At 40.8% G+C, this 20,514-nt stretch overlaps 1 protein-coding gene across 6 annotated transcripts in view; it reads right to left on the bottom strand.

The window, feature by feature from the left end:
- WDFY3 (WD repeat and FYVE domain containing 3) overlaps positions 1-20,514 on the bottom strand; it is a 274,072-nt gene that overhangs the window by 131,846 nt on the left and 121,712 nt on the right. For all 6 annotated transcript variants that reach the window (XM_070393429.1, XM_070393438.1, XM_070393454.1 and 3 more), the window contains 4 exons: positions 18,308-18,500; positions 16,821-17,007; positions 13,908-14,074; positions 551-1,018 (listed from right to left, as the gene is read on the bottom strand). In XM_070393429.1, coding sequence (XP_070249530.1) covers positions 551-1,018; positions 13,908-14,074; positions 16,821-17,007; positions 18,308-18,500 — 1,015 coding nt within the window. The remainder of the gene's footprint in view (positions 1-550; positions 1,019-13,907; positions 14,075-16,820; positions 17,008-18,307; positions 18,501-20,514) is intronic.

Genomic DNA, 20,514 nt, shown 5'->3' with positions numbered 1-20,514 from the left:
ATGAACAGTGCTATCTATTTAACTTGCATTAATTCATTCAACACACTTAATACTTAACTTTTAAGTGCCATATACTACCACACTTTCATCAGATTGATCAGAAAGGGTGAAAAACATAAAATTTAAGATACATAATGATACTAGATGTGTGTATACATAACATTACTGAAGAGATATAACTATTTGTTCTCTATAGTTAACCAAGACATGTGAAGGCACCTAAACATCCCAATTGCTTCTAGAAGCTTTTTAAAATCCCTCTAGAAAAATAGTAGTAGACACCAGTCAGGTGAATCATGTTTCCTTCAGTTTTTACCTTAAATTTTCTTCCACCACAATGACATATTTCTGGGCCCCACCCACTCCTTCCCCAACTCCCGAGAAGAGGCAGAATGAACAAGTTAACTCTGGGAAATACTCACAAAGATGTCACAATAATGCACATCAGTAAGTCATTCAAGCTAATAACCAAATGAAAGGCAAACCATGAACAGAACACCTTGTCCCAAGACCTCTGTTAAAAAAAATAAAATTATGGAAAATGCTTTACCTTGTTCATTTAGTGCCTGAGTTGGATCCTTCAAGAGGGCAGCATACTTGTGCAAAAGGGTTACCATGACCTCCAGAAGGCCCACCTCCCTGAACACATCTTTAAATATGTAGTCATGTCGTGTAAACTTCAGGAGTGTTTTCATTGCAATAATGCTACAGTGGTAAGAAGAGCTAGATTTTAAGAGAATGCTAACACTAATAAGTTCTTTACAAGGGATATAATTTAAGCTAAAAACGACAAACTCCAACATCTCAAAGTATTTGCTTTGCACTTCTGGGAGTTTAGAAATCTTCTCTGCAAACTGTGACAATGTGTGCTGTGACTCAAGGATGAAATAATTGGCATTGTCAGCCATGTAAATATTTGTGATGGCATCAAGGATGATCTGGGCAAGGAAGTTGGTTTTTGCTTTTAAAAATGCATTCTGAAGAACTGCAAAGGCTTGGACGTTTCTCACACTGTGACCTGTAATAGAAAATAAGAACACAAAAGTAGATGTATGTGATAGTTTAATCATGGCAACCTTGTCTATTTAAACATTGCAAATTGTAGCATTTATCAACTGTTGACCAAAAACACATCTGGTTTTATGAAAGGTCTTATTTTTCTTCATCAGGTTCAGCCATTTAATTAAAGATAAATAACACCAATTAAACTTGTAATGCAATATTGAGGATATTCTGGTTCAAGAATAGTGTATGTTGAAACATTATACTATTTTAGAAAATAAAGCATCTTATATAGATTGAGGCTTCAGAGTTTGAAAATGAGAAGGGCTGTTGCTTTTTATTATCTGTAACCTTGACCTTGACTATAAGAAGTTACCTCTCATACTTTCACGCTGAAGAAGTAACAGGTTTGAGAATAGCAAGAATGACAGCAGGAAAATAGGGAGGGAAAAAGTCTCTAGTTTCCAGTTTTCCTCTTAAAATTAAAACATTAGAACTTTAAGTTGGAAATTTCCTTTGTTTTCAAGCTAAAACTGCAATTTTTTTACATATGCTTGTTAAAGCAATCCATGTCCAACTACTAGCTATTTTTATTTGTTTTACTAACTATATTTTTAAACATCTGATTTTAAATTTGTACCCATGGCTTGTATGAGGTGAATTAGTGACAATAATTATAAAGAAATTAACACAAAAAGTATTTGAGGCACATGAAAACAAGTGCTTGCCTCTAAAAACTATCCACAGGTTCAAATCTAGAGCAATATGAGGCATTTGCAAGAGTGACCAAAAAAATGAACATAGAGCCTTACAGAATAAGCTGGATTTTAGAAAGAGGATAAACAGAACTAGGAAAAATATAAAATGGGTTAGAAAGACTGCTGAGAGTCCCTAGCTTGGGCATTATCTGAAAAAATGCAAAGATCAAAAAATTTTCAGTCTATATATGATTTCAATTTTATCTACAACACAAATTTATCCCATATGTGGCAAATACCAAAGATTTATCCTTACTTCTAGCTCCTCATTAATAGTATGCTTGTTCTTTTTGAGGACATCTCCACTTTCTTACTACCAGCAGGTGATTAAAAAATAAGCTTAGCCTGGCCAATGTGGCTCAGTGGCTGAGCACTGACCTGTGAACCAGGAGTTCGCGGTTCAATTCCCGGTCAGGGCATATGCACAGGTTGCAGGCTCCATCCCCAATGGGAAATGCAGGAGGCAGGTGATCAATGATTCTCTCTAATCATTAGTGTTTCTATCTCTCTCTCCCTCTCCCTTCCTCTCTGAAATCAATAAAAAAATATTTTTTAAAAAAACTTGATAAAAATAAGCTTAGACAGACTGATTGACATGCAAATGTAAAAGTCTGACTATATGTGACAAAAAGGTGACAAAGTTAAAGAATAACTCTAACAAATATTTTGCATCTTTTTGCTAAGTGACATTATCGAGTCTCATTATAAAGAAAAAAGTTAAAAAGAGCTGAGTTTAGGGTACTATGAGAAAATTTGGATTTTCCTAAGTTTCATCTTCATTATTGGTTTCCAATGATGTCACTGACAAAAGACAAGGCATATTAATAACCAACCCGAGAACAAGTTGTCCACCACAAAGAGTTGAAATGAACACAATGTGTACACATACACATACACACAATTAAATCAAATGTAAAATGTCGTAATCTTGCATACAAAGATAACACTCAAAATGCAGTAGTCAGCAGAACATTAGGCTCTTAGTAATTTCTTTTTAGTTATAGTAATAAATCTGCCCTGATCCATCCTTAATCCTACTTGTTATCAAATTCATGTAGGGACCATGAACATAATGTAGTTAAAATAGGTTGATCATATAAATGACCAAGGAACATAGAGACTGCTAGTCTCCATCACAGGCTTCAAGAACAGAGCATTTTAACAAATTCAATTACTAATCAGTCTTACTGTACATAAACTCAATCATTTCCTGTGACTAATCCAGAAAAAGAAAATTTTCTATTTGTAATATCATTTTCAAATTTAGTAGATCTTATGTACAATGGAACTAAACAAATTTGATCAGCTGACTTTCTATCAGAAAAAGTATCTAAAGGAATAGCTGAATAGTAACACCAAAATAAGTAGCATATAAATTTGAAGTATATTTTGAAAGCTGATGTTATCAGGTAGTTATTCAGGACTGTCATAACCATTAAATTTCTACAATATTTAATTGAGAAAGGAGAATAATAATTAAATCTAAAAGATAATTAAGAGACTGCTCTAATATCTTAACTAAACAGATCTATTCTGTATAAGTTTCAAATTTTACATTAACTGACTCCAATCTGTTTGGTATACAAATAGCTAAAAATAATAGAGGTAAAGTGAGGAAATCATTCTAACAGATGACAATTACCATCTCATTACTTTCAAGTCTATACAAGCAAAAACAAAAGAAAATTAATTAATCTAAGGTGTGAAAGGATAGTGGAATATACAACAAAAAATAGAGCTTTCTTCTTTTCAGAATCTAATGTAAAAGTGCGTGTTTGAAAAAAGAGCCTAAATGATACAGGCATAAGTAAAATGCAATATGAATAAAGGTCTAAATAAGAAAATTGAAGAGTTCATTCCATACTCAGACACTAAATATTATTATTTTTTAGATTCGAAGCCATCAGTTATGAAATATTGCAGAAAATGGTTCTGAAGTGGTGAGATGAATAGAAGAATGAAAAGGTAAAAAGACACCTATGGTCATACAGATGAGTGATCTTCAGAGCCTCAACTAGGTTGTAGCAGTAGGGCTGGCAAGGAAGGAAATCAATACATGCTTAGAAAGTGTAAGATGAAAATAATGACTAAATTACACTTGTGAATGACCAGTGAGAAGGAGGCTGGCTAAACAATGTGAACGGTTACATTCCAGCAAGCCAGCTGGACATCAGCCCTGGCCACGTGTGCATCCAGCCCAGATTACGTGGACCAAGAGCTTTTCACAGTAAGCCCATGACAGAGACTGCAGAGCACTTCAGTTACTGGCTTGAATAAAAACATATTCTTTTCTTATGAAGAGATATATTCTTTATTCTAAAAATATTAAAAAACACTCACTCTGCTTAGGGAACAAATTTGAAAGCTATGAAGAGGCATGAATTATGAAGCACAACCTCCCAATTGTGTTTCTGGAATAATTAAGATGAAAAATCACCATGGAGTTGTTATTAATCAGCAGGCATATTTCTTAAAGGAAAGGACTGTTCCATTTTTAAAAATTTATTTCTTTAGAAAAATCTCTCTGCTGGTGAAGATACAACGTTTTATAAAAGTTCCTGCTGTACAATTCATAAATAGAAGTCTTTTTCAAGCTTTAACATATCAAAACAGATACGTTTCCCAGCTTTATTAATAACTTAGTTTACTTTATCTTTGAAATTTTTGATTTCTATACAATTTAATCCTATCTAATAAAAGAGAAACATGGTAATTAGCCGTACATTCACTACCCTTCCCATTGGCTAATCAGGGCGATATGCAAATTAACTGCCAGCCAAGATGGCGTCCAGCAGCCATGCACTGAAGCAAACAGGGAGGCTTGCTTGCTCCAGTGACGGCGGACTCCAACGTTCCCCGCCTGACTTGCCAGCCTCTCAGCTGCAACTCTAAGCAACTATGTTGCAAATATAGAAGCTAAACAAAACCCCAGAAACCTGCTTTAGTCAGCCGGGCTTCAGCCAGCCAGACCGCAATATTGTATCAAATACAGAAGGTAAACAAAGGCCAGAAACCTGCTTTCAGCAGCCCAGGCCTCAGAGCTAAAGCAGGCCCAGAATAAAAAAAAAAGAAAAAGAAAAAAAGGAGCGGTTGGGACTTCAGTCACCCACCAGCCTGAAAACAGCCCTCAGCTCCTCAGCCAGACTGGCCAGGCACCCCAGTGGGGACCCCCACCCTGATCCAGGACACCCTTCAGGGCAAACCAGCCAGCCCCCACCCATGCACCAGGCCTCTATTCTATATAGGAAAAGGGTAATATGCCTCCCTGCACCGGGATCAGCGGAGCTGCGAGGCCTCCCGGCACCGGGATCAGCATGACAGGGGGCAGCGACCAAGCCCCATGATCGCCCTGCAGCTCTGGGTGTGACAGGGGGCGGGGGCACAACCTCCCTATCCGCCCTGCTCTGTTCATGACAGGGGAAGGCGCTCCAACCCCCTGATCAGCCCTGTTCTGTGCCTGATAGGGGGGAGCTCCCCAACCCCCTGATCGCCCTGCAGCTCTGTGTGTGACAGGGTGCGGCGCCCCAACCCCCTGATCGGCCCTGCTCTGTGTGTGACAGGGTAGAGCCATAACCTCCCCATCAGCCCTGGCCTGAGTGTGAGAGTGGCGGCGCACCAACCCCCTGATCCGCCCTGCTCTGTGTGTGACAGGGGGCGGTGCCCCAACTCCCCTATCGGCCCTACTCTGTGAGTGACAGGGGGGAGCTCCTCAACCCCCTGATGGGCCCTGCTCTGTGCGTGACAGGGGGGAGCTCCCCAACCCCGATTGACCCTGCTCTGTGCGTTACAGGGTGGAGCTCCTCAACCCCCTGATGGGCCCTGCTCTGTGCGTGACAGGGGGGAGCTCCCCAACCCCCTGATTGACCCTGCTCTGTGCGTGACAGGGTGGAGCTCCTCAACCCCCTGATCGGCCCTGCTCTGTGTGTGACAGGGGGGAGCTCCCCAACCCCCTGATGGGCCCTGCTCTGTGCGTGACGGGGGGAGCTGCTCAACCCCCTGATCGGCCCTGCTCTGTGTGTGACAGGGTACGGAGCCCCAACCCCCCCTGATGGGCCCTGCTCTGTGCATGACAGGGGGCAGCGCCCCAACACCCTGATCCGCCCTGCTCTGTGAGTGACAGGGGGCGGTGCCCCAACTCCCCTATTGGCCCTACTCTGTGAGTGACAGGTGGGAGCTCCTCAACCCCCTGATCGGCCCTGCTCTGTGTGTGACAGGGGGGAGCTCCTCAGCCCCTGATTGGCCCTGCTCTGTGTGTGACAGGGGGTGGCGCTGCAACTTCCCTATCGACCCTGCCTTGAGTGTGACAGGGGACGGTGCCCCAACCCCCCAATCGGCTGTACCCTGAGCGTGACTAGGGGTGGCAATGCAACCTCCCGATCTGCCCTGCTCTGTGCATGACAGGAGGCAGCGCCCCAACTCCCCAATCGGCCCTGCTTTGAGCCCGACCAGGGGCTGCACCTAGGGATTGGGCCTGCCCTCTGCCACCCGGGAGCAGGCCCAAGCCAGCAAGTCATTATCTCCCGAGGGGTCCCAGACTGCGAGAGGGCACAGGATGGGCTGAGGGACCCCCTCTCCCCTCCGAGTGCACAAATTTTTGTGCACCGGGCCTCTAGTTATATATAAAAACAACACTAAAAATGAGATAAGTAAATTATATCTATGTATAGAGCAACAAAAGGCAAATGTATCCTCTTTTAAATGTAACTATCGATAAATGGGTAAAAATTTCTTGGTAACAGGAATTTTCTTTTGATAGATGATGAAAGGAAATCAGTGAAATCAGAGAAAATATTTCCCAAAGTACCCTGAACAAATAACTGGCAGAAAGTAAGATAAATAGTATAAGTATATCAGAATAGGCACAGCCCCAAATTATAAATAGTCCAAACCAAAGAGTTACAATTTGTAAAAGACTATTACTGCCTCATTCTATCAGTGTTACACAGGACATCATCACAATTGGCTTTCCTAATTTTCATTTCTGTACAACAGTCCATCATCTCTTATCCAAACTAGATTAATAAGAAATGTAACACCCCTAACCGGCTGGAGTGGTTTAGTGGTTGGAGCATCACCCCTTGCACCTTGGGGCTGCAGGTTCAATTACTGGTTGGGGCGCATATGGAAGGCAACTGATGGATATTTCTCTCTCTGTCTCTCCCCCTTCCTCTCTCTAAGCATGTCCTCTGGTGAGGATTAAAAAAAAGAAAAAAAAGAAAAAGAAATGTACCCCGTGAAGCCCACTAAAACAAATAATCAAATTGAACAAAGTCATTGTTAAGAAGGATATTTTAAAACACTACATTTCTAAACTTAGCAGCAAGCAATCCTAAATGAAATGAAGAAAACAGTTTCATTCACAACAGTATCAAAAAAAAAAAATATTTAAGATACATTTAACAAAAACACTGAAAATACTGTACAATGTACATTATAAAATATTGCTGAGAGAAAAATAATAAGACTCAAATAAATCAAAAGCTGTATCTTCATGGATTGGAGGACTCAAGATGTCAATTCTCCCCCAAAACAAATTGATCTATAGAATCAATGTACTCCCAATCAACATATCTCAGCAGGCTTTTTATGTTTTCAACTAGAGGCTAGTGCACGGCATTCATGCACACTGTGTGTGTGTGTGTGGGGGGGGGGGGCGGGGGTTCCCTTAGCCCCGCCGGTACTCTCGCAGTTCGGGACCTCTTGGCAGGTGGACATCCCCAGAAGGGTCCGAGGGGTCCTTAGTGCTGCTGCAGAGGCAGGAGAGGCTCCCGCCACCGCCACTGTGCTTGCCAGCTGTGAGCCTGGCTTCTGGCTGAGCGGCGCTCCCCCTGTGGGGGTGCACTGACCACCAGGGGGCAGGTCCTGTGTTGAGCGTCTGCCCCCTGGTGGTCAGTGTGCGTCATTCCGCCTTTCGGTCAATTTGCATATTAGCCTTTTATTATATAGGAAAACTCAATAGTAAAATTTATATAAAGTCCAAAGGACCTAGAGTAGCCAAAATAATTTTGAAAAGGAAGAACAAACTTGGACAACTTAAGTGATTTTATTTCAAGACTTACTTTAAAGATACAGTAATCAAGATTGCGTAGTATTGGCTAAGACACATTAACCAATGGAGCAGAAAAAACAAAGGGTCCCATATGGTCATATATGGTAGGAGAGCCAAACAATGAAATACTACCTAGTATCAAAACGGAACAAATTTCAGGTACCCTATATAATAAAACCCTAATAATCAAATCAACCGAATGGCGGAATGACCAGTCACTATGACGCACACTGACCACCAGGTGCAGACACTCAATGCAGGAAGTGCCCCCTGGTGGTCAGTGTACTCCCACAGGGGGAGTGTCACTCAGCCAGAAGCTGGACTTATGGCTGGCAAGAGGAGAGGTGGTGGCAGGAGCCTCTCCCGCCTCTGTGGCAGGCAGGCGGTAAGGAGTGAGGGGTCCCAGACTGTGAGAGCCCCAGACTGTGAGAGGGATGTCTGACTCCTGGCTTAGGCCCAATTCCCGAGAGGGCGCAGGTCAGGCTGAGGAACCACCCCCCGACCCAGTGTACAAATTTTGTGCACCGGGCCTCTAGGATATAATAACAGGATGAATCTCAAGTGAAAGGAGCCAGATACAAATAACTACATACTGTATGATTCCAGTTTATGAACTTCTAAAAAGGGTGAAACCAAAGTAGAACAGTGGTTACCAGGACAAGGGGTAGGGAAATAAGGATTGAATGCAAAGGGCAACAAGAAACTTTTTAGAGGATGGGATGTTCTTATCATGATATGGTGGTGATTATCATGATATAATTATATATGGTTGTACCATCACCATCATCAAATCCAACACTTGCAATGGATAGATTTTATGTATATGTAAATATCTACACTAATAAAAGAGAAACATGGTAATTGGCGTACGACCGCTACCCTTCCCATTGGCTAATCAGCGCATCCTTATGCAAATTAACTGTCAGACAAAATGGCGGCCGGCAGCCATGCACTGAAGCAAGCAGGGAGGCTTGCTTCCTCCAGGAACTGCAGACTCCAACGTTTCCCGCCTCACCTCCTGGCCTCTCAACTGCAACTCTAAGCAACTATTACTATGTTGCAAATAAGAAGCTAAACAAAACTGGCTTTCAGTCAGCCCTGGACCGCAACATTGTATCCATGTTTTCAGCAGCGAGGCCTCAGAGCTAAAGCTGGCCCAGAATAAAAAAAAAAAAAAAAAGAAAACAAGGAGTGGTTGGGAGCTTTTAGTCAACTGCCAGCGGGAAAACAGCCCTCAGCCCCTCAGCCAGCCTGGCCAGGCACCCCAGTGGGGACCCCCACCCTGATCCAGGACACCCTTCAGGGCAAACCAGCCGGCCCCTACCCATGCACCAGGCCTCTATTCTATATAGTAAAAGGGTAATACGCCTCCCGGCACCGGGATCAGCGTGACAGGGGGCAGCGCCCAAACCCCCTGATCAGCCCTGCTCTGTGCCTGATGGGGGGGAGCTCCCCAATTCCCCGATTGCCCTGCGGCTCTGTGTGTGACAGGGTGCAGTGCACCAACCCCCTGATCGGCCCTGCTCTGTGTGTGACAGGGTGTGGCGCCCCAACCCCCCGCCCCCACGGGCCCTGCTGTGTGTGTGACAGGTAGAGCCATAACCTCTCCATCGGCCCTGCCCTGAGTGTGACAGTGGCGGTGCCCCAACCCCCTGATCGGCCCTGCTCTGTGGGTGATAGAGGGTGGTGCCCCAACCCCCCTCCACGGGCCTTGCTCTGTGTGTGACAGGGTAGAGCCATAACCTCCCCATTGGCCCTGCCCTGAGTGTGACAGGGTGCAGCGCCCCAACCCCCTGATCTGCCCTGCTCTGTGTGTGACAGGGGGTGGTGCCCCAACTCCCCTAACGGCCCTACTCTGTGAGTGACAGGGGGGAGCTCCTCAACCCCCTGATGGGCCCTGCTCTGTGCGTGACAGGTGGCAGTGCCCCAACTCCCTGATGGGCCCTGCTCTGTGCGTGACAGGGGGTGGCGCCGCAACCTCCCCATCGACCCTGCCTTGAGTGTGACAGGGGCGGTCCCCAACCCCCCAATCGACCCTACCCTGAGCGTGACTGAGGGTGGCATCGCAACCTCCCGATCCGCCCTGCTCTGTGCATGACGGGACGGCACCCCAACTCCCCAATCGGCCCTGCTCTGAGCCTGACCAGGGGCTGCATCTAGGGATTGGGCGTGCCCTCTGCCACCCAGGAGCAGGCCTAAGCCAGCAGGTCGTTATCTCCCGAGGGGTCCCAGACTGCGAGAGGGCACAGGCCGGGCTGGGGGACCGCCCCCTCCCGAGTGCACAAATTTTTGTGCACTGGGCCTCTAGTCTATCTATATAAAAGCCTAAGCGACCGTTAGGACAGGATGACCGGCCGGTAGCTATGACGCACACTGACCATAAGGGGGCAGATGCTCAATGCAGGAGTTTCCCCCTGGTGGTCAGTGCGCTCCCACAGCCAACCTCCTGCATTCCCCCTGCCCCTCCCGGCCCCGATCACCTCCCAGGCTGAGGGTGCACCGGGCCTCTAGTGTGTGTGTGTATGTGTGTATAACTAAAAGGTATTATATATTAACTGAGGTATTATATATATACAAAATACCTCAACACTCCTGACAAAAAAAAAAAAAGACATTCGATAGTCCCTTTGTGTGGAATAAAGCTATATACACTAGTCCATACCATAACGCTGTAAAGTAGGCTATGAGAAATAGGTAATTTTGAATTATAAATGAAAATCAAAATTACCTAACTTGATCTATTTATTTTACAGAAGATTGTATCATTTTTTTCCTGATATTTAGAAAGGTTAGGTCATTCATGGACACCTGAATTCTGACTCTTAGGTTAACATCCTTCCTAGTTAACCTTGCATTCAGAAACATGTCACTGAATTCTCATGGAAATCCCTGGAGGTGCTGGGTTTTATATTTATTATCCCTGTTATGGATAAGACAACACCAGGCAGACAAATGGGGAAGGTTAATTTTGCTGCATTAATCCTCTCATTACAAAATTATACTATTGTAACTAGCTATTATACCAGTGTCATGATCATACTGATTAACCAAATGAAAGAACAAAAGTCTAAAATAGGAAGTACGTAGATTGCTGAGCTATTTTTAAATTAACTAAGAGAAAGAGTTAACTATAGAGTACTCAAGCTAGAATTGATAAATTAGAAGTATTTTGAGACCTCTATTTTTCAAATATTGAATAAAATGATGCTTTAAACTGCTCAGAAAATATGCCTGAATTTCTACTTATTGCACAAACTTATTTATTTTTACTGATTTTTAGAGAGAGAGGAAGGGAGAGGGAGAGAGAAAGAAACATCAATGATGAGAGAGAATCATCCATTGGCAGTCTCCTGCATGCTCCCTACTGGGGATCAAGCCTGAAACCTGGGCATGTGCCCTGATGGTGATGTCTTGGTTCATGGATGGATGGATGCTCAATCACTGAGCAACACAGGCCGGGCTGCACAGACTAATTTAAAAAGCTCTATACAATCTACACACTGAGGGTACATCTTATCACAGTAAGTTTGACAACTCAGTAATCTAAGTCATGCCTTTTCAGTATAATTTTCTACAGTAAATCACATTTAGGATTTTCTAATAAATTCATTTATTCTCATTGACTTAAAAACTTATAACTGACTACTATGTCACATAATACATAGATAATGTTCTGTGAAACTTAAATAAACAGACATGCTGCTATTTTTTGGCTAATTAAATTCTACATGCAAATATAAACATATTGCTTATCTACCAAGTGACAATCATGTGAAAGAAACCATTAGAAGCCCCCAGCTTCACATTACTTCAGAATGTTCAGAATGGTTATTATGTACTTAAAATAAATAAAAGCACCCTTTTATTTTTTCAGTTGATATTCAATTACAGTTGATATTCATTGTTATTTTATACTAGAGGCCCGGTACACAAAAATTTGGAGGGACCCTTGGGAGGGTCCCTCAGCCCTGCCTGTGCCCTTTCCCAGTCTGGGACTCCTCGAGGAATGACCACCTGCTGGCTTAGGCCCGCTCCCCAGGGCCTAAACTGGCAGTCAGAGCCCTCAGGGGATATCCACTTGCCAGCAGGGAGCAGGCCTAGCTGCAGTAGGACATCCTTAGTGCTGCTGAGGAGGTGGAGAGGCTCCCACCACCACCGCTGTACTGGCAGCTGGCAGCCTGGTTTGTGGCTGAGCAGAGCTCCCCCTGTGGGAGCACACTGACCACCAGGGGGCAGCGCCTGCATTGAGTGTGTGTCATAGTGACCAGTGATTCCCAGTCGTTCTGCTGTTAGGGTCAATTTGCATATTACCCTTTTATTATATAGGAGAGAGGCCTGGTGCATGGGTGGGGGCCAGCTGGTTTGCCCTGAAGGGTGTCCCAGATAAGGGTGGGGGTCCTGCTGGGGTGTCTGGCCAGCCTGGGTGAGGGGCTGATGGTTGTTTGCAGGCTGGCCACTGCCCTTTCAGGGTGGGGGTCCCTGCTGGGGTGCCTGGCCAGCCTGGGTGAGGGGCTGAGGGCTGTTTGCAGGCTGGCCAAGCCCCCCAGCAGGGACCCTCACCCCATGAGGGTGTGGCCAGCCTGGGTGAGGGGCTGATGGCTGTTTGCAGGCTGGCCACAGCCCCCAGCCACCCAAGCTCCCAGTGAAGGCTGGCTGAAAGCAGGTATCTGGGACTTATTTAGCTTCTATAATTGAAACTGTTGCCTTTTGCAGAGGCCACAGCCAGCCAGGCAGGCGGGAAGCTTGGCTTCCTCCATCGCCGGGGGAACCAAGCCTCCTGCTTGCTTCAGCTCCGTGGCTGTGGCCATCTTGGTTGGGTTAATTTGCATATAGTCGCTCTGATTGGCTGGTGGGCATGGCTTAGGCATAGCAAAGGTACGGTCAATTAGTATCTTTGTCTTTTATTAGTATAGGTTAGTTTCAGGTATACAGCATAGTGGTTAGACATTTATATAATTTATGAAGTGATCCCCCTGATTATTCTACTACCCATTTGGCACCATACATAGTTATCACAGTACTAGAGGTTCAGTGCATGACATTCGTGCACTGGGGGGGGGGCGGTTCCCTCAGCCCAGCCTGTGACTGGGACCCCTCAGGGGATGTCCACTTGCCGACTTAGGCCCGATTCTTCCTCGCTCCTTACTGCTCAGCTCACTGCTTCTTGGCGCTGCCGTGGAGGTGGGAGCCGTGAGTCCGGCTTCTGGCTGAGTGGCACTCCCCCTGTGGGAGCGCACTGACCACCAGGGGGCAGCTCCTGCATTGAGCATCTGTCCTCTGGTGGTCAGTGCGCGTCATAGCAACTGGTCGTTTGCCGTTCGGTCTATTTGCATATTAGCCTTTTATTATATAGGATTATTGACTATATTCCCTGAAGAACTGTGACTATTTTCTTACTACTAATTTGTATTCCTTAATCTCTTCAACTTTTCCACCCAATCCCCCAACACCCCTCCAATCTGGCAACTATCAGTTTGTTCTCCGTATCTATGAGTCTGTTTCTGTTCTATTCACTTATTTTGTTCTTCTGAATTCCAACTAAGTGAAAATTACATGGTATTTAAAACTAGCTTGTATTCTTATGTAACTAAATGTTATTAACTATACAGTAAATTTTCTTAGTAAAAGATCACTAGATGAGGAGTCAAAGTCAGGAAATCTGAACTATAAAATTTATTTTCTTTTACAAAAGAAATCATGTAACTTCTTTGTACTTAGGTTTGCTGAGTTTTAAGTAAAATATATATACATAGAGAAAAGCACAGAGATTGGAGAATATAAGTCATGGTCCAGCCATATAAAGTGGAAATGTGTGAAGTGCCAACATCAAAAGAGGCATATTTGTGTTATTAAACTGTTTGTATGCTAAAATGAAATACTAAAATATAAATTTCACCGTTTTTATTTTATTATACTTCAGTATTTAATATGTAAAGACTTTCACTCAACAAATTACATCATAAAGAGCACAAACTTTAAAACAGTAGATTACCTTTATATAAGTAACAAATAAAGAGCAATCAAAGTCAGACTGCTTCATTCTTTCTCGATTTCTGACTGAAAATGGGAGATGGGGGGATGGGAGACAAGAAACTCACCTTTGCCTGCAGGCTGAGGCACTGCAAATCCAGGCAATAAGAAGGGTGCCCCTGTGGTAATACCAGCTGGTTTTAGTTCACTGACACCGTATGTTGTTAGGGAAGTTATCAGATTAACCAGATCTTTCAAGGCATCTTTGGATTCTGCCTCTTTTGCTTGTTCCAATCTAGGAAGAGTAGGATTTAGCAAATATTTTTTTCTAGTTATATTCTCAAATTTAATACAGAAATGTTCAATATTTATATGCAGTAAATAAACGTATCAAATGCTCCAAGAAGTATCTTCTTGCATTTTTTCCCATATAAAAACACATTTTTTAGAATCTATAAATTTTCAGACATTATGGTGTATTTGAAAAAAATACACAACAGTTTGAAGACCTGATTGATATCAGTGCTGATTTTGCCACTAGCAGTGCTATTTTAGGTAAATCATTGATCTTTGGTATAAAGTTTCTATAAAATAATTAGATTAAATATCTCTTAAATTCCCTAAAGCTCTAAGGCAGTGGTTCTCAATCTATGGGTCGCGACCCCTTTGGTGGTCGAACGACCCTTTCACAGGGGTCGCCTAAGACCATCCTGCATATCAGATATTTACATTACGATTCATAACAGTAGCAACATTACAGTTATGAAGTAGCGATGAAAATAATTTTATGGTTGGTTCACAAGATGAGGAACTGTATTTAAAGGGCCAGAAGGTTGAGAACCACTGCTCTAAGGTAATAAAGTTTCACTGTTTACAAGCAAAACCCTTATTAACTATTTCTTTCCTAAAATATTTTTTCTAACAATTTTTAAAAAATGAATTTCTTGGGGAGGATTCTAACACTTCATCTGTATTTCATTAATTAATTCAGGTACTCTATTAGAGGACATTTAAATAAAGTTCTGAGAGGCTGACAATTTTTTAAAACAATCTTAATTCCTTTAGAGGAACATTGGAGTGATTGTAGAATCATCTTTTGACTGTGGCTTTATTAAGATTACAAAATGAGGTGCAAAATGTAGTTTTTAAAGAATAAGATTTATCGGGGAACCCCCCAATGAAACTAATTACTCCCATTAAAATAAACTTGGAGAATGCACAAAAGTAGAAAAAAAAAGAAAAAGTATGCTTACCCTCACAACTAGAAGACGTTAATATTCTGATATATTTTTTAAACTTGTCTTTTTCAATGTGAAAGTTTTGTTTTAATAAGTTATTTTCATACCATATGCAGAATTTTATAACCTTTCCCCCGCCCTCCATTTGCTAGTGTTATATAGGTTTCTCTATGTAGTATAAACTCTCCATACATATGCTTTTAATGGTCATGGAGAAGAACCACTGATTTGGGGAGAGGGAAGTGGGACAGCTAGCGAAACTCAGAGTATAAGAGCACTAACATACATAAAATGTCATCTAAACTTAAGATTATATCTTTAGGATACAATCTTAAGAGACATTATTGTGTCAAAGTAATGACTATTCTGAGGCTTTTGATAATATCTGGTTAACCTGTGTTCTCAAAGGTTTGCACCAATTAATAACCTCCTAGTAATATGAAATACAGTGGGGCCTTGACTTACGAGTTTAATTCGTTCCGTGACAGAGCTCGTAACTCAAATTACTCGTATGTCAAATCAAAAAGTGAACAAGTGAGACACGTGATGCTGGGCTGATGTTGTGGCGTTCACTGTGACGTTCGCTGTGCCAACTAGTGGTGGGGTATCTGAAGCTGGCTCGTAGCCCGAATTTTAGCTCGAAACTCAAAGCAAAAAATTGGCCAAGAGAAGGCTCGTATCTCGAAAACTCGTTAGTCGGGACACTCGTAAGTCAAGGCCCCACTGTAGTTATTTCATCAATTTTCAGATGTCCTCGTTTGTAAATTATGATACATATGCAAAATTATATTCTTCGGGGTTGCCTAGTATTAAGTAATAGTATCTTGGAAATAAAATGTTTAAAAATAGTGCTTATTTACAATAGATCAAATGACTCAAAAATTACTGATGACCCAGGGCACAACTAGTGAGGCATGAATATCTTTTTCCTAGTAAATTTGTAACCAGTCACTTTCCATATATGCATGGAACATTTGGTATGGAAAAGGAGGCTAGTGAAACATTTTAGATTACCTAATTTGTTTTATACATTTGTAAGGTCTCACTCAATCTAATTATTCTTGTTTTTAGCTACATTAATAACAATGTTGAATTACTAAATAAGGAAAACCAAAAACATAATTAAGCAAGGATAGTTTATACTTTAGGAAGATTCTAATTATTTCATCTAAGTTTTACTTCTTCAGATACTAAAGATTTATTCTTCACATCTAACCACTGATTCTACCATGCTTGTAGTCTACATTTGCCAATTTAATTCTAAGTTCACTTTATGTACGCTATTCGCAGAAGAGGAATAAAAATAAATGATTAAAGCCAAGAGTAGATAAAGTATACATTAAGTAAGTGACTGATTCCTTTTTTCCTAACCATCTATATATATAAAAGCCTAAGCGACTGGCCAACTGGCTAACCGGTAGCTATGACATGCACTGACAACCAGGGGGCAGACGCTCAATGCAGGAGCGGAAACCACAGGCATCGTAACATGGGACAGATGAATCTTAGAGGGAATGGGGAGGGCAGAAAGAGATGAACCAATGATCTTATATGCATACTAGATGCCTGGTGCACAGATTTGTGCACTGTTGGGGTCCCTTGGCCTAGCCTATGGGGATTGGGCCGAAACTGGCTCTCCGACATCCCCAAGTGGTGTTGGATTGCGAGAAAGTGCAGGCCAGGCTGAGGGACCCCACAGGTGCACAAATCCATGCACTGGGCCTCTAGTGAACTCTATTGTTTCCTTTGATGAAAAAGATTGAGTAGACATTTAAAATATATTCTTGAATTGGGGGTTTTTACCTAAGCAAGAGGTCACAAAGGAAAATATATCCTTGCCATATCCGAAAATCATCCAAAAGAGTTTGGGAAACATCACTGGAATCTTTGAGGAAACAAGAAAGCCCAGCAAACATTTCAACAATTTCTAGGGGAGACAGGTCATCTGATTGCTGCATATTCTGAACACATGTAGATAAACATTCTTTTTCTGTAAGAATAAATAAATAATAAACATGCATTATTTATGGCAATTGCTTAAGAAAACTTTCTTGTTTCGGAGTTAGTGTTTAATGAAACATTAAATTTAAATGTATCTATAAAATACTGTAAGATAAACGTTATACATTCTAAAAGTAAATATAAGACTTAAATTCATTGGGAAAATTCTACCTGTAAGGAGAAAACAAAGAGTAATAAAGGAAGTATTGAAAAGTAGTTGACATTTAATATAGTTTTTAAATCATTGTTTGGATGTTTTATCATCAAACAAAATGACTGCCTGCTGCCAAATGATATTTTTGATCTTTTATATTAATACAGTAAAAGGATGGAAAAAATTAAAAAACTGTCTTTTAAGTTTAAGAAGACAAATCTAATAATTACTTTAAAGCTCAAATTAGAGTCAATCTAGACCAATGAGATACAGAACTACTTCAGGAAACAAAATTTTAAAAAGTTATGTTTGTACTATATATTACTAATTTAAAACACAGTTATACCCCATTACTGACTGGTGATTGGAGTCATTTCATCTCTTATCTTTAATGAAATTTATTTGTCTAAAGAAACCCAGTTTCACATAACAAAGGCTAAAAGATTTAACATGTGAACAGAGGCAAGAAACAGAACTGACAATTTCTCTTTTGTGTTGATAAAGAATCCACTTAATTTTATTTATGTCGCATAAAACAGATTAATATCTGCCTACCTATGAAATATCTTAAGATTTTTAACTGTAGCATCTCAAAAAAAACTTTTTATTTATTCAGTAAAAGGGAGGGGATAGGTTATGACACCGAACTTATATTATAATTGAATATTTACACAAAAATAACATTATCTTAACTCTTGTACATATCCATCATTTGGATGAAAATTTCTTACATTTGAAATGCTTTACAAATAGAAAAATAAGTATTTTTTTCTCTTGGCAAATTTCATTTTTAATTATTGATTGATTGATTTAGAGAGAGAGAAAGAGGGGGGGGAGAGAGAGAGAGAGAGAGAGAGAGAGAGAGAGAAACATAGACCTGTTCATTCCACTTATTTATGCATTCATTGGTCGGTTCCTGCACGTGCCCTGACTGGGGAATCAAACCTGCAACCAGGGCATATCCAGAGGATGCTCCCATCAACTGAGCTACCTGGCCTGGGGCTGGCAAATATATTTTTTAATTTAAAGAAGAATCTTTGGGAAATTGAGAGATTAAAAATAAATCTGTCATCATATGAAGAAGAGAAAAGTGAAAGAAATGTAGAGCACCTAGAATGAATAAAGAGATATTCACCATGGATATACTTCACTACATTGACACTAAGACCATGACGGGATATGGTCATAAGGACTTCTCCAGCACTCTTCCTCCAAGGCAGGTTATAGGGCGGGCACCAAGAGGTTATTGCACTGAATAAAAGCTGGAGATCATCTTTCTGAGCCAGCTCCTCCGCCGGGGAAACAAAACTGCAGAGTTTCACTAAGATCTAAACAAAACAAAACAAATGTGTATATAAATGAATGGTTGGGGGAAAGGGAGGACCCAGAAAAGGACTAGATCTGACCATTAAAAACTCTGAAAGTTCAGGGTTAGTATGAGCAATACCATTAAAGCCACAATGATGAGTGCTCTTAGACAGCATTAACAAAAAACAACTATAATTTAGAAGGGTGTTATGGTAAGATAGTTATCCAGCCCTACTTTTATCAACTTATTAAAAATGTCCTATGTTTGCTATTTTCTTTGCATCATGTATTTCTGTATACCTTGACCTAAGCGGCATAAATCAACAGTAACATTCAAAGTCAACATTTTAGTTTTCTAGTTTAGTTCTTGAATTCTTAGTTTATCATAGGTGAAATGCAATTTTCTTCTCTAAAAAGAATAGTTTTAGAAAGATGAGAAAGTAAAAACAGTAAAACAAAGTAAAAGTATTTTCAAAATGTTCTAATTTCTATATAGGTAGAAGAGGATATTAGAATAATAAAATCATCTTAATTCATAAGTAACTTTTAAATATGTCTAGTAGCCAAAAATCTTCTTAAGCCTAGCTTTCAAGGAAGATTAAAAAAACTTTTTAAATTCTGGAATGAATATTTTTTAATTATGAATTGCAAAATATATAGTACACTGGTGTTTACAGCATCAAAAGCCTTCTACTTGGGGAATTTAGCTATGGTTTCCACCCTCAAAGGATTTTGTTCTTCTAATCTCAATTCAGTGGCAGGAACAGTTAACTTTCCTACTCTGTGGTAAATTTTCTCATCTAAATATTTTCAAATATATATAATGTTAGTAAAATAAGTATAAGTTATGAAATAATTTCATTCTATTGAAAGTGCTTCATGAACTCTGAGTATTTCATTATCTGTGGAGAAACTGCTACATAGAAAAAAGTATTTGGTACAGCATAGGGAATATAATCACTAATACTGTGATAAATATATACGGTGCCAGGTGGGTACTGAAAATATTGGGGGTAGAGGACACTCTGTAAGTATATAATTGTCTAACCACTATGCTGTATACCCGAAACTAAAACAAAATAGTATGGAAGTAAACTGTAATTGAAAGTTTGAAAAAGGTATTTGAAATGTCATGATCTGTCTGAGAAAGGTAGGTCTTGCTTTTCCTATTTCCTTCAATGCAAAAATCTAATTAAATATAAGAGCTTTCTAAATCATAGATGCCAAATATCAGGAAGATAAAAAAAGGATTAGGAATTTAGACAAAAAAAACACCAAAATATAAAATAAGTAATGTAGGCACCCCCCACCCACACACACACACAAAATAATGCCTGGAGATATTGTTGAATGCTAAATGCCCATTAATATGTGTAATATGTATATATTTTCCCATATGTATCAAATGCAACATAAAGCCACCTGGGGATAAAAGATAGTTAATTGCAGCAAAAAGACATATGCTCAGAAGAGTGTATTGTTGATTTTACTTTTCTTGGGTTCTCACATTATCCTGTGTGAGAGGGATGAACATCATTTCTCTAATTCGCAACATAAGAGCAAATCCAAAAATAAAATACTTATTTCCAGATCAATTCTGTATTCTCAGAAGTAAAATGGATTTATTTCTTGAAGTTATTGACTCTTAAGATAATAGGTTTTAATCTTTAAGGGCAAAAGTATTCTTACAAATATCTAACATAATCCTTTCTTTTTACAAACTAGAAAACTAAGGCCTATGTCTCCTCCCTCTCAGCCCCACACTACCACTTCTATTTGTGGGGACTCCGTCACAAAGTCCAGCCACGGGTGGCAGAGCAATAATTGGCTCCATCAACGCAAATGAAAAAGCAGAACAAAACAAATCAAACAAACAAACAAAAAAAACCCCACAAAAACCAAATGCCTACATGGAGCAATACCAACTGCTAAGGGCCCAGGAAACTCTCTGTCACATAATATAAACTTAGGAATTTAATCTATCAAAAACACTATGTGTTCTGAAAACATGCGGTAAGTTAGATCTTCTAGACA

Source organism: Myotis yumanensis, unplaced genomic scaffold (assembly GCF_028538775.1).
Source record: "Myotis yumanensis isolate MYYU_CA2020_CCGP unplaced genomic scaffold, mMyoYum1.0.hap1 SCAF_1, whole genome shotgun sequence".
NCBI classification, from domain to species: Eukaryota; Metazoa; Chordata; class Mammalia; order Chiroptera; family Vespertilionidae; genus Myotis; species Myotis yumanensis.
The sequence above is the reverse complement of the archived record's forward strand: the minus strand, read 5'-3'. Positions and strand labels throughout refer to the sequence as shown.